Source organism: Euprymna scolopes, chromosome 5 (assembly GCF_053919585.1).
Source record: "Euprymna scolopes isolate OS-2025 chromosome 5, ASM5391958v1, whole genome shotgun sequence".
NCBI classification, from domain to species: Eukaryota; Metazoa; Mollusca; class Cephalopoda; order Sepiida; family Sepiolidae; genus Euprymna; species Euprymna scolopes.
This window is the reverse complement of record NC_136486.1, coordinates 105,339,943-105,355,909: the sequence shown is the minus strand read 5'-3', so window position 1 is coordinate 105,355,909 and position 15,967 is coordinate 105,339,943. Positions and strand designations below refer to the sequence as shown.

The window sequence follows — 15,967 nt, the reverse complement described above, 5'->3', positions numbered from 1 at the left end:
TGTTGAGTGTTTTCTAATAAAGAGGACGGATATTCTAGAACTTCGCACCTCCTAAAAATCTTTTAATTTTTTTTTTTTTTTCATTTTGATTTTATTTGTTAGTTTGCAATCGCTAATAATCTGCTCATAAAATTGGAAAAAAAAATTTCTTTAATGGCACTCTTGCAGAATTTGCCCCTGATCCTTTTTTTATAGCTCTAGCTTCAACAGCAAGAACCGGATAAAGCTCAGCGTTGTTAAAATGTTGAAACGATTAATCGACATTTGTTTTTGTTTTTTTTTTTTATAAAAAAGGGTATTTTTAAAATTATTTTTAGTTGATGGAGCATATTTTTTTTGTTTATTTTTAAACATCTGTTGACAAAACTAATTTATAAATTTTCGAGAAAAAAGTTTTCTGTACTTTCACCTAAGAGTTTACGGTTTTCATAAAAGAATTTTTTTTTTTCTTATAAAAAACTTTTGTTTACAAAAAAATAGTGCAATGCCAATTCTATTTTTAAAATAATAGAACAAATACGTAAGTTTTCTTGAAAAAAATGATACATTCACACAGAATTTACGGTTAAAATGATCTTTTCTTGAAAAATATCTTTTGTCGATTAAAAAATAGTGCAAACTTAATAAACAATACAAAAACAACTTTTCTTGAGGTATATATATATATATATATATATATATATATATAGTCCTCAAGATATTTATATATATAAATATTGACTGAAACAGATTGCTATTTGTAACACCCATATGTAACTGTTTACCCTCAAATAATATATATATATATATACACACTTCAGAATAATTAAATATATCTACTGATATCCACATCCAGTGATTTTCGATCTTACAAAATATTATTAGGTGTAATATTTTATATAAGATAATCCCAGCAAAATAAAATTGCTGAATATGTATGATGAATCAAAATTTGTTGAATAAAATTTCTGAATATATATAGATTAATCAAAATTTATGTAATTTAATTTTATGATTCGAAACAGTTAATCTTCAAATACAGAATATTTTTATTGTTTGAAAAAAAGAATATATATATATATACATTTATGTATGTATATATATATATATATATATATATTTTACTTATATATATATATTTTTTACTGAATATATATATATATATATATATATATATTCAGTAAAATTACAGTAGTTTTTGTTATTTTTTTTTTATTGTATTTCTGTTTTCCGGTTTGTGTGTTTGGAAATTCGTCTGCGTCTCTTACTTTGCTCGGCTTAATCCGGTGGCTGCCGATTAAGCCCGAATCATAATTGACAGAAAATCCTGAGGATCCAGGTCTAATTCTGCAAATATATGCGGTGTGTTCCTTGTATAGGTCGACTGATAAAAAATATTGTTCTTCGTTATTGTCGCGAAATCCATTAGCCGAAAAGTTGATTTTATTAAAAAAAACAAAAAAAACAATAACTACTTACAGTTTTTGTTATTTTTAACAAGGAGCAATGTTATCTACCTACTTGTAATGTCACAATTAGATTTTATAAGTACACAAAAGAGATTCTATGTTTGTTTTGTTACGTGACATGTGGCGTAAACACAAGGGAAATACAATACAAAATACAAAAACAACAGTTTGTTAAATTATTTTCTTGTTTAAATCTTATTCTACAACATTTTTACGGTCTTTATTTCTTTTTTTTCTTTCTTCTGAATGAGTATCGGTCTCCCACATTGTTGGTTTATTGTTTAAACAGTTTTCTTTTCAATTTTTCTATCGATTTATTTTTGATAAAACATTATACTCTCATACAAAAAAAATCAGCTAATTTTTTTTTAATTTACGAGATTTTCCAGTGCGTGCTTACATACATGCAAACAGTAATTAAACCCTCATGGCTTCGCCTCTGTCAAATTCGGGAAAAAGGGCAACGAACGTGCATTGAATGATTTCAACGGATATACTATTTTAATTTAAGATATTGAACTTCACAATTCACTTGGCGTTTGCAATAACCATCAGCAAGGCGCAGAGACAATTTTTACCTTTGCGTGATTTACACCGATACCCCGAGTGCTTCTCGCATGGACAAGTATATGGTGTGTGTTCTACAGCCGGAAAATCAGACAATCTCTACATCTGCACAGAAAAAGGAACATCTCAAAGTATTGTGTATCCACAGGTATTGAGAACATAAACCTTTTGTCTTTTTTGTTTATTTGTGTTTAATATAAACAGACTGATCAACAGCAACGCGTGGCCGGGTAAAGCTAATATATATATATATATATATATATATATATATATATATATATATATATATATATATATATATATAGTAATTTATAAAATATATATGGCGATTAAGCTACACTGAATATTCTGCGTTTCATCCAACTATAGGATTCGTCAGGCGTATGCGCGAATTCTGTCGTTGCTTCTTGCCTGACGAATCCTATAGTTGGATGAAACGCAGAATATTCAGTGTAGCTTAATCGCCATATATATTTTATAAATTACTAACTAGCTCTACCTACGTATTGAGCACTTTTGAAGTAAATACTTAAAGTTTACGCATAAATCTATACTTTCGTATATTAAATTTATGTGAATAAATGAAGTAGTTATATATATATATATATATATATATATATATATAAAATATGATGTTTATATATATATATATATTTAAATAATATGTGTGTATATATATATATATTAAAATATGATGTTTAGATGTATATAGATATAGATATATATATATATATATATATATATATATATATATATATATATATATATATATACATACATATGTATATGTATATAATGAACTCTCCCGTCGATTTCGATGTATGAAGTTTCGCCACACCAACTAAGTTGCTCGGAAATCCACACAGATAATGTTTTTATAGTGCTGAAGGCTTTGTGTAGAACCATCCACACGTATTTATTCCTTTCTTACATGTGGTCTGTAATCGTTTTCTTCTACATTTTTCCTACGAAATCCTGATGATGTCCCCTGAAATAGGGACGAAACGTTGATTACTATTTTATTAATTCTCGGGGTTCCTTCTCAAATAACATAACGTCAACCGCCGCTTGTATTTTTATTTTATTTTTACACATATATATATACATATATATATATATATGTATATTTATATATATATATATATATATATATATATATATATATATATATATATATATATATAAATATATATATATATATATATAAGCATCATGTTTATAAATAAATATTAAAAGTTATTGGTTAGGTTTAGTTGCATTTTTTCTATTAAACAAAGCTAAAATAAAATTATCAATACTAAAATTAAATAACATATATGTTATGACGTGGCAAACATATCTTCATTGGGTTTATTATTTGAGACCATTTTTTGCGATATTATAAAAGATATATACTTTATAAATAGTTTTCGTACAAATTTATATATATATATGTGTGTGTGTGTGTGTGTGTGTGTGTGTGTGTGTGTGTGTGTGTGTGTGTGTGTGTGTGTGTGTGTGTGTGTATAAGGGTATATAATTCATGGACAAAACATTTATATAGAATCCATGAATTTAACATCAACATATAATCTGTGTACTATCGTTTCTTAGAAGATGACATTTTTTCTTGAAGTGTTTTCATAAACACAACAGAAAATTTGAACATATATACTTCCAACCAGTTACATAGACGATACCGAGTTGAGCACGTGCATTTTTTTGCCTTGGTACGAAACCATCTATAATGATAAGGGGAAGCGAGAAAACAAAGTGCAAAGCAGCCAACGCCCTCATATTTACCCTGCCGCCTGAAATTCATTACAGCTATTAAGCAATTATAAATATTAGCATTTTTGCAGCTTCTTTAATTTTACGATTTTCGTTTAGGTCGAAGTTTCAACGCCTCTCAACCAGACTGGACGTTTTCCCCCGAGGGTTGCCTTTTGTTTTCTTTCTTTTGTTTGGCACAAATAATACTCCGATGTAAAATTAAAGAGTCTATATGTTTTCAGTGTAGATAATTTATAACACATGATCTGTCTGAGAGAGTTCTATCTTCTTAATTGTCTGAGAGTTTACTCTAATTTCAGAGATAACAATATTGGCTCAAAGAAATAAACATTGGAAATTTCAAAGATAAAACAATAAAATGCTGTATAAACGTGTAATTCAATATATCGTCTTACATCTTTCGCCGGAAGAAAATATTTGTGTTTGATAAAAAAAAAAATGAGAATAGTTTAACGAATAGTGATTTTTAGATACGCCCTACAGTTTCTATAATGGTTTGTCAGTCGGTCTGGTACGGTTAAGTTTTACATACAATTTTCGTTTGTCTGTCACGCTTAAGTTTCAACTAGTATTTTCGTCAAATTGGCAAGCTTTCTATTGTTTGACCCGTTCTTAAGCGTTGTTTAACGGAGTTACTAAGCAGCAGTCCCCTTCTAAGATTGTTGAACAGGATTCTTCCAAAATAGTAAGTTTCATGGGAATATCAAATTCCTTTTAATTAATGCAGAATTCTTATTTAATATAAACAGAAATATCATAAGTATAAAACGTAACGTAAGACCCTTAAAAAAACTGAAGTAAAAAATGAAAGAAACTGAGACATGCGCATGCGAGTATTATGTTTTTTCTAAAAAAAAATCACTTCTTGAATGTACAAAAAATACTCGAGATTAAATAGAAACCCAAATCCAAATTCAGTGAGTCAAATACGATAACCATTTACCCCGCTTGACACGAAATTTAAATAGTGTTTTTGAACCTACTTATTCTTACCATAAGTAATCTGTCGTTTGAACGATTCACGCATGCGGATTCGTGAACGAGTTGACAAACGGATAAAAAAATCCGATGACCTCCATGTACCAATGTTTAAATTTTGACCTCTTAGCAGCGCTTTACTCCGGAGGAAAACGGATTAAAAAGTTTTAAAATTATCTGAATACCCTATATACCAAATTTAAAGTCTGTAGATCAACAATTTTTTAGTATATAAGTTAAGAAGTGGGCTCACACACACACACACAAATTCTCACTTTTATAGATATATAGATAGATAGATGGATATCACAGGTACCGTGTTCTAAATATTGGCGAGTCAGTATTTCGCTTTTTAAATAAAATAAATGCCTTTTTACTTTCGATTTGTGAATTGTGACACATCTTTAGTCATTACACATGTTTCAAATGGATATTAAAAACAATACATATCCTGGTACTTAATTGACAGGGATAGGTTAAAGGTTATCATCGTTTTTCAGTGATTCACAACTCTTATGATTCACAAATGTTTTAGTGTTGTAGGCAAAATGAATAATAGAATTAAGGATGTTTTGGGTTTTTTTTAACAACTTATTTGGAATAGAATGCCGAAACGCACTTGATATATTTTTGCCTTACAGACAGTCAACTCCTCAGCTCTTCAGTTGGAGGGAGCAAAAGGTGGTACCTCCGCTTACTTTGACTCCTAATTTCGCTCTCTCGTTTAGTTCTCCGATTATTCTCCATCAGTAATGTAATCTATATATTAATACGATAGCGTGTGTGCTACGCTTACATCTTTTTTCTTCCGAGTGACTGTCGTTTAATTGTTATGACCTTTCATTTCATGTAATAAATGATTTTACCAAGCATTCTTCATAAGTTTTGGTTTGTGTATCGATTATAACTAAAGAAACTGGCTATATATATATATATATATATATATATATATATATATATATATATATATATATATATATATATATATATATATATTTCTTAATAAGTATGGTTTTAGTTTCGATTCAAGCTGATGCACCCAAGTCATATGAATATATATATATATATATATATATTAAACTACAGCTTTACAATATATAAGAATTGATAGAAAATTGAGTCTATAATGACGTATACGAAATCTGCATGATTTTAAGTATCATATTGAAGCGTATATTAAGACCGGGTTATGCCGGGCGTCCCTGTTTGCTTAGATGAGTACTTTTTAGTTTTACCAAAAGAGCTTCAATAATATCAGAGCGTCTCCATTTATGTTAATTATTCACAGAATGCCAACATCAATATATTACCTATGAAAGAGTCATCTGTGGAATTTCCACAGGTCCCGTTAATACTAATTATTACCTTTACATATTTAAACTCAAATCGGTACATCTCAAAGTAAAAGCTATATTTTATAGAAATCGCTCCACAACAAGCACAAAGCTGCTGAATCTAAGGAGCTAAAAAAATACCACTTCAAGATAAAACATTACTCAACATAAAAAAAGCAGATGAATTGAAAATTTTTGTCTCGAACTCAGGAATTTGTACAGATTTTTGAACTGAACTCATTATTTGATGCACGGGGTATATTGTTCTCGTTCCATCCGCCAATCTATAAATTGCAAATTATTTAAAACTAACGGAACAAGAGCATGCAACGTCCAGGGATAAATTAAAGAGGTTCGTTCGAAGTTCTCTGCAGATTCCCGAGTTCGGCAGAAAGATCCTCGAGTTCGATAAGAGACACCTAGAAAAGACCGGTTGTTACATCGGCCTAAACATTGTTATTTTTAACACTGAATTTAAGGGGTCGTTCTACATTATTTATCGTATCAAAGTACTATTTTCATTAAAAATGTCAGGAAATTTTTTTCAGATGTTTGAATGCGTTCTTCAGAATTGTCTAATCTATTCCGTTTCTTGTGTTCCGGCTTGTTTAATCATTGATCAGGTGTTCTTTAATGTGCTGTTTTGATACCTCATTCCAATACACCTTACTGTTCAACAGAGTCTCTACCAAAACTGCATTCTTGTAGAACTCTCTTCCTATTGACGGTTTTCTTCTTACCTATAACCTTGTTTGGTTTTTGGTCCCCTGACAAAAGGAGAGTGGACCTGTAAATTAACCCTTGTCCGTTCGTCCGTTCGTCTCCCCGCACTTTTCTCAATAAGTACGCCTTGGAATTTTTTTAAAAATTTGCACAAACATTAAATATAATATGAGTAAAAAGTAACTGAACGGATTTTCCAGGAAAACTGCGATTGTCTCCCTAGGGGTATATTTTGGGTTTAAATGGCAAAAATTTACACTTTTGTGCGTATTAAAAATAATTGATGCCCTGGATTTTTATAAAACTTTTTGAAAAGTTGTAACTAACTGATTTCTATATGATTTTGTTTGTCTATACTTCGCGATAACTTTTGGGTGTGTCCCAGGGGCTCTTTTAGGGCTAATAAAAGCACTCCATCTTTGGGACTATTTTACCGTATTTGTCCAAAGTTTTCTGTGTATGTCTATTTAGCAGTTGTGCATGGTGTTGAACTCAAATTTTAATATGTTAAGGCCCTGGGGACTTTTCGGGCTAAATGGGAGGGGGCTAAATACTGTCTTAGTGATTTTGTATGCCTCGTTCACTGTGCTCTCACGGGCGACCATGCATGCTTCACTTGCTTAATACTAAGAACAGCAGGCGTCTTCTATTTTTTGCGCTAATCATCTTTCGTACTAGTTAGTTCCGTACGTCAAGTGGCTTCACGCTTTGGGTGGAGCGATTTACATGAAAAACATAAAAGTGAATATTAAAAAAATCTCATGAGGATTGGCGAAGAAAGAGATTTTATTCACAATAGAGCTTCGATATAACAACACGAGCTAGAGGCATTTTATTTTCGAAAGAAAAAACTATTTCCTTCGTTGAAGATGAATATTTTACTGTCTGAAATTAATAAGAAAAAGTTCAAGTTTTGAAATAATCCAATGATGTTTTTAATAAGATATTTGCATCTTAACGTGCTTTCACTGAATATATGTTTTCCAAATTTTAATATAAATTGATTAGATTGGTTAGATAAGCTATCATAAATAGGCATAAAGTAATACAAACTCGTGTAAGTACACGGTGTAAGCACGGCGTAATCAGATTGGAAGTGTTCATATTGACAGCCCTGCCATTTTGTAACGCGCGAATGTACATATTTTTCCAACAGCATCAAAGAGGATTATCATGAGGTTAGATCAACTTGACTTCATTATTAATCGCGATATACAGAACAATTCTTAGTCTGTCATATTAATCCAATATGTTTAGTTGTAATTTTTTTAGTTGTTTTTTTTTATAATCCGTTTTCTCGGATATGATTTCAATTGAATAGTGTAACGATATGTTTTATACATAGGATTTGTTAGCTTAGCTATTCCAAATATGGAGAAAATGAAATTGCAACTCGCACAAATAATCTCTATAAACCTGTGTCAACTCAATCTGCTCAACGCAGTCGTCCGTTTGCTACTTCGAAAGGAGATGAGCTCAGTTGTGTAGTGGTATAACATATCGAGAATTTATTTAATAACTTTTCTTAAATTACAAAAAAAAAAATTTTAATGAATATTACAGAAGTTTTATTGTTTTTATTCGATTAGGCATGGCACTCGTTGTGGTCGGTCGTAAAATGGATGTCGATGGTCATAAAACAATTTGTTTACAATTTCTTTTCAAAAACTCTACGCTAGACCTTCACCATAATTAATGATTATTATGGATAAGTCATCATATTATCATATTTATTCTAGAAGTTTTCTGAAATTTTGTATGGACCTTTGTTATGAGAAGGTGCAGCAAACAAAGAAGTGTGGTATCCGTTCGATGCACAGTTGGGGATTAATATGGATTATAATAGTTTCATTACGACAATAACATGTTTGTCATAAAGCACTCATTCGTATTCACTTGGCTGTAACTTTTGCCCGTTTTTAAAGCGCTAAAACATCAAATTATTTATTGTCCTTTAATATCAAACAATGTTTTGATCGCCTCATGTGTCGGAATTTTAAAGCTGTCTTATTTTTTAACATTTATAAAAACGTTTTATTTAAGCATTTTCATGGCTTGCAAGAAATCCTTTTCTAACTTGCATCTATTCTTTCTCTTCTCTCAATCCTGTTTTCAGTAAACGAGTTTTAACGATTCGAAAGGTGTATACATTTTTATGAAACACCCCATAATTAAACCAACACTTTTTACATTAATGCATAAAAAGTGATCGTCAAAAACCACATTCTATTAATTACGGGTACTGATCCAGAACTTCCAGCAGTTTACAGTTATCTTTCTGAAAACCACTGTAAAAAGCCGAAACACTTAGTCAATCACCTATCAGCTATTGTCAATCGATGTTTCTAATAATAGGAATAAATCACTTATCTGATACTATTCTTGAAAAACATTATTTTCGATCATAGTTTTCCATGAAAAATTCTATCATCGTTACAAAAAAAAAATATTTTATGGAAACTTTTATGGCAAAATAAAAAAAACTTCTTATATACATTTTTGAAGATAGAATAGGTAGTTCTGTTTATGTTTTATCTTAAAAACAACTATTTCTTTTAAACATGTGTTAAAAATGTTTTAATATACTTTATATGATAAAAATTACGGTAATGATTATGCGCCAAAGTTTTGTTTTCAGTGTTTTGAATTTAATGTCTGGCTGTTCTCTCCTCAATTGTTTCCAGGCAACTTTTTGGTTGCTTTCCGTAAACTACCGGAAATACCGATGAAGGATTGTGTCCGGTTCAGGATTAGTACCGAAATCATTTTGATAATAATAATATTTTCTATTAAAAATATTTTTAAATATGTATTCTTATTATTCGACTCTTTTGTCAATCTTGGTTGTTAAGTAAAAATCAGAAACTTAAACGTGTTATAACGATTCAATCGGTGTTCATATTTGGCTATGCATCACGGATGGTGATGTGTTCTGAGGGTTTAGTTTTCCTCTGTTCTTGTTGTCATTATATCAATTGCTTTCTTTAAAACATGCTGGGTTCCTCGATTGAAACGTTGTGCATATCATAATCAAGATTAAGAATTGTATTCCAACTAATACATCTTGAAACTGTTCATTCTCCTGCATTTCGTCTTCGCCGCAGACTTCTAAAATTGTTTTATTTGTATCGCGGTATATTAACCCGTTTTGGGTCGTGTTTACTATAAATTTGTTTTTTGCAAGACTAAAGCCAATATGCATGTTTTTTCTTTGCGATAATTAGTTCTTGTTAATTTCTAATATCAAGTGGCTTTTGCCTTGTCTGGAGTGCCTTTCATTAAAAAAAAGTATAGAGAATATAATACTAAAAAAAAACGAAAGTTTTTAAAAATATATATCTTGCGAGCTGCTTTAAAATTTTTATTTTTGAGTTGCACGTTTAGAGTGTTATCTCTTTATAAAGATAGTCGTCGTGTTTTAACTATGGGAATGATAAGGCATGTTTCTCTCCTTGAAATGAAGGAGTTGGTACTCGTTTCGAACAATGCATCAAACATGCTGATGTGTTCTGAAAGTTTTGTCTGCTTTTGTGCTTCCGTTGTCGTTATACCAATTGCTTTCTGAAAAAGGTTGGGGGGTATCTCGGCTGGATGAAGATAAAAATTGTCCAAATAATACATCTTGAAACTGTTCACTCTCCTGCATTCTTCTACACGAGTATTTATGAATGCAGAGTCATTGTCATAGAATCCATTCTAAGAACTATGTTTTAATAGTGCACTCATTAATATTTATTCATGCGTAAAATTTTATTCCTTTGCTTTTTTTTTTTTTAGATATTTGGCGATCATGAGGTGGGTCCGAATGTCTGCTAAAGTCGTGGTGGGTTTGATTATTTTCATTTGGTTGGTTTCATGCCTGATCTCTCTGCCAATGATTATCTACTCAACGACATTTACTTTCGATTTTGCCGATGGTTCTTCCCGGACGGTTTGCCACCAAACTTGGAGCGACTCCATGGATTTTGGGTGAGTAGCGGTACTATTATCTTCAATATCTAAATAACAGCATAAAATTGTTTTAAAGTTTTATTTTAAATTTGATTTTTATTATTAACTTGGACAATTCTTCTGATAGCCGACCATTGAAGTTGACGCGCCCTTTCATACTATGGTGAAGTTGCTTGAACTTTTCCGTAAAAGCAGGTGTACAGCCAAATTTTTCCAGCACTTTGAAGAGAGCCTTAGGGTTGACTGTGTCAAACACCTTGATTAAGTCCACAAATACCCGGCAGAGGCATACGCTGCTCAATAGACTTTTCCAAAAGCTGTCTAGAAGAAAACACCATATCAACGGTCCCGTGTCCACCTCTAAAACCAGACTGGGATTCCGGAAGGATATCAGGACAGATATACTTCCACTTTATGTTTTGTTTTTAAACCAGAGATTTCCTTCTCCTAGAGTGGTTGCCTTTACCATGTCTTACAGGAGCCCTCTCCACGTCAATGCTATTCATTCCATGTCTGGGACTTAGGTTGCTGAGCACCAGAGTATATTCCACACGACGGTGGGTCATGCATGCCGCAGCTGACAAGGTTTAAGCTTCTCTGGAGGTTTCTGTCAGGGTTATCTCGCTCGTAGTCTTTGGTTAAAGAACCTTAGCCTACAAGGAAGTGGGAGTCCAGTTATACGATGCCGGGAACACAATGTTCATCAGAGTCCCAACAATGAATAAATAAAAACCAACCCAACACACACAACACGTAAAACGGCGGTTATGAGTTTCGGTGTCTGTGCAAATCCCAAGGAGCGTCCAATACGGCAGAACTCCCCCAGCGATCACGTCGACGGTGATGATAGGTCCAATTAAATGAATTTAATTAATTTGCTTTTATCTAAGTTACAATCAATTTAAATAAATTAATACATAAATAAAAACAATACATGTCTGACAGAAACGATGCGTGTAATGGCCAGACCTTGATCGCGATCTTCTATAAAAAAGGTCAATTTCCTATATTTACATATACATTATTATTTACTATGATAATCATTAAATACCTACAGACACTACTGTTTCATACTCTCGAGAATCATCAGTACAGGGTGTCACGATTAACGCCGGTCGAGTGATTCGAACCTCGGCAACAGAAGTCATGTCTGGGTTCATTAGCAAAGACCCGAATCATTCGGCTACTGTCAACCGCGAGAGGTACAGTTGAATTTAAACCTTTATTCTTATTAAATGCGTTTAAGATCAGTCAGAGTGATCTAATCATTATATGACGATCTACGCATATGAGTTAAGTTGACCGACTTTATTACAACTGACGATAAGGAAAAAGTTTCTTAAAGGGGCTGACATTATTAGTTACTATAATAATTATTAAATACCTACAGACACTAATGTTTCATCCTTTCTGGAATCATCCATGAAGCAGGGTGTCATGATAAACGCCAGTCGAGAGATTTGAACCCCGGCAACAGAAGTCATGTTTGGCCTCGTTAGCAAGGACCCGAACCATATATACATAAGAACTGTCGACTGTCAACACGACGGTTCTAGGTTCAATAGATGCTAGTCTAGCGGCACTGATGTGTTGTGATACAACGAAACAGGACTGTATTTCGATGACTATATATATATATATATATATATATATATATATATATATATATATATATATATATATATAGTCATCCACAAGCAAACTATTCCGCAGTTTCTCCAGTGCAGTTAGAAAAACAAGATCGAGAATCAATAGTCGGAGCTTCCAGCTTCTTCTGCATCTCTGTAATATAAACGAAATCTCAATTTAAACTCAATGTAAACATTTTCTAGTGCTCAAAGGGTTCAAATTGTTTTTTATCTAATGAGCAATACTTTAAAATATATTGAGAGTTCGTAATTTCATTGTTAGAGCTCTACCTTAAGCACGGTTAGCATTGTAGTCATCCATATAAGACTGATTCGTTGTATTATAGTCTTTAACTGCTCGACCATGTAGCTTATCGTTAGCGCCACACGCGCACTCACACACAAACACACACACATACACACACGTATACTTAAGCATATATTTATAAATATATATCAAGAATTACGAATATAAGTAAATACGTTTTGCAGACTAAAAATCAACGCATATTATTTTATATAGACTAATTTATTTACTTAAGTCAGATATATTTCGATGTTGTACTGCCTTTATTTTTTTCCTGGTTAGCATGGTGTAATTTTACGAGCGAGAGTGTTAGTTCGTGGGTCTTGATAAAGGTATGATTTTCAGAAAACACGAATCAGCCGGGTATCGATTTAGCTGCGCAAAATGAATTAATGAAATATTACCTGCATTTGTAAATAAGAATTAGGTATAAAAACGAATATGTTTATAAAACTAAAAAAATAACAACGCATATTTTCTCTTTTTAGCTTTTTTATATAAACAAATTTATTTGATTTAAACAAATAACTGATGTGTAATACTTCAAATGCAGGTGATATTTCTTATATATACCTCATCCTCCTCCTCCTCCTCCTCCTCCTCCTCTTCCCCCTCCTCTTCCCCCTGGATGGGTCGAAATTATGTACCTAAAAAAATTTTATATAATTATTTTGTATTCCTGCATGTCACCAATTAAAAACGAATCAATAAATATTCTTTTTTATACATTTCATTCATATATATATATATATATATATATATATATATATATATATATATATATATATATATATATATAAGTAAACAAGCAAGGGAGATGAAGGCATAAAACTATATATTAAAATATGTGCATTGATTCATTTATTCAACAGGAGTACACATTTATTAGGGGTGTTTGGTAAGTGAGGACTTTTATGCCATGACATTTCTAAGCCTAATGCTTCTCATCAGAAGAGTAGAGAAGGTGCTATGTAGCATAATGGCGATACGAAGTCTAGCGATAGTTTTTTATTTAGGAGCGAAATAACTAATTGAAGCTGTTATGGGGGCTTATGGTGATCTCTGTGATGTAGGGGGAGTATAGTTTTTATTATGGAACGCATGTATCTATATAGCATATCTGTCCTAGTAGGTGTATTGTATGTGGACAACGTGTGGGTTTTAATTCTCAGGGGGAATAAGGGTTGAGAGAAATTGCTCAATTAAACTTATGTGTCTATGTGTTGTAGGTGTGAAGGGAATATCTTAATCTGTCTGTTCGTGCGTTGAAGATTTTCTCGGTAACTACTTGGATGATTTGACTGACATTTTGTCAAAAAAAAAACCCAAACCTTTTTTATGATAAAACGCATCGAACTAAGTACAACGGTATCTCTACAGTGATTAATAGGGATTAAATATCATTAGTCACCCGAATATCCCATTCATTCTCAATTTTTCTCGGAAAATACTGGGCCGATTTGGTTGAATTTTGTAAGAACTTCTGTTATGATAAAGTGCAGCGAACGAAGTATTATGATATTCATTGGATGCACAGCTATGGATTAATAGGGTTTAGAATTTAATGCAATATGAACACAAATTTTACCATATTCAACCATCAGTTTGGCATAAAGCATTCGTTCCAAATCAACGGGCAAACAATCTAGTATATAAATGATTGTTTGTATATACCAACAGACACTAGTGTTTCATGCTTACGCAACAGTGTAGGAAATGACGATTAACGCTGCTTTAAGAACTTGAACCCTCCGACGAAGCCATTTTCGACTCAATTAGCAAGGAATACACCACAGGGTTACTACTCGTCCCCATGGAATAAGGAAAATGTTTTATTAATGAAGCTTAACGTGTAATGTAGACACTCTTTGAGTGATCAAGTAACAAAAAATTACGATGAGTGTATGTAACGTAGTTTGGGAACTAACACGTTGTATGCTCAATCGCAAAGTAGACAAAGAATAGAAAATAACTTCAACTCGCTTTTTTTTTTTTTGTAAAAACGATATTTATTTCCTGCTTGTTACGGCCGTGACGTCAGCTACGTGATCTCGAACGTGGGATCTCGAACGTTCTTCAAGCCTCCCCTGTGATAGTCCTCTTTCTTTTTTTATAGTCTTTTTTCTCTACCGTTGACGTAATTTCACATGCATTTGCATATAGCCATCTGCGCTATGCTATATGTGTTTGTCTGTCCAACAATCTGTCTCTCTGTCTCTCTCTGTCTCTCTGTCTGTATGTATGTATGTATGTATGTATGTATGTTGACACACCTGTTCTCGTCAGATCACCGAAGTTAAGAACCTTGAGCCTGGCTAGTACCAGATAGCGGAACATTTGGGAATTTTAGGCACTGAATGTGCTCTCCGCTTATCTCGGTATTGTTTCCAGTTGTGCTGAATTTCCTTGCCACTAGCATTCAACAATGTCGACTTAGGAGAGTTGTGGTTGGGGGGTTGCGCAACTCTTTCTAGATAGAAAATATTTCACGCGCAGGCACTCTTGCAGTGGGTATCCATAGTTTGTCAAGACTGAAGAAGCCTTTTTTTGTGTATGTATGTATGTATGTATGTATGTATGTATGTATGTATGTATGTATAGCTCGTGCGAGCAATATTTTTCATTTAGATCGCTTACTGAAGCAAGACCTTGCGTAGTTTATGATGAAACTTATCTGAACAGATTGGTATAGTCTGCTGCACACCAATAACTAAACAATGTATGTAGAATCCATTAACTTCCATAATGTAGACAAAGCTTTATGAAACAAAAGTATAATATCACTTATTACAACACATTTTGCTGTCGCATTAGGACATTCAGTCGCTTGGATGACTGCCTGAATTCGCAGACAATGATCACAATTCATTTGTTTAAAGTCTGAAAAATGCAAACCCTCTTGCACGTGTAATCTGGTTTTAAACATAAATGAAACATAATTTATTAATACAGTTTGTGTTCGGACTAATATTCTCATAAACGTTAATAGGTACTGATAATACTGTCATTATTTAGAAACCCTTTTTCAACATTGAAGAACGGACGGCGTTTTGAAACGATTATGTACTATGACTTATTTTAATAAATAAATCAAAAGCATGTAATAACCGAGATCTTTCCGATTCTCTCTCTTCTAATCTTGACCAGATGATACAATGGGGAAAGGGGTGGCTGGTTAATGTTTATGCGTCAAAAAACAAGCTTCTCTCTTTTCACTATCAACGCTCTGACCCCATCTGACCCCAATTGAAATGAATG

The 15,967-nt window shown here is 32.3% G+C and overlaps 1 protein-coding gene across 1 annotated transcript in view; it reads left to right on the top strand.

The window, feature by feature from the left end:
• The window catches only part of LOC145276947 (tachykinin-like peptides receptor 99D), a 775,418-nt gene that overhangs the window by 717,602 nt on the left and 41,849 nt on the right, over positions 1–15,967 (top strand). The window contains exon 5 of the mRNA XM_080128452.1: positions 10,601–10,792. Within this exon, the coding sequence (XP_079984578.1) occupies positions 10,601–10,792 (192 nt within the window). The remainder of the gene's footprint in view (positions 1–10,600; positions 10,793–15,967) is intronic.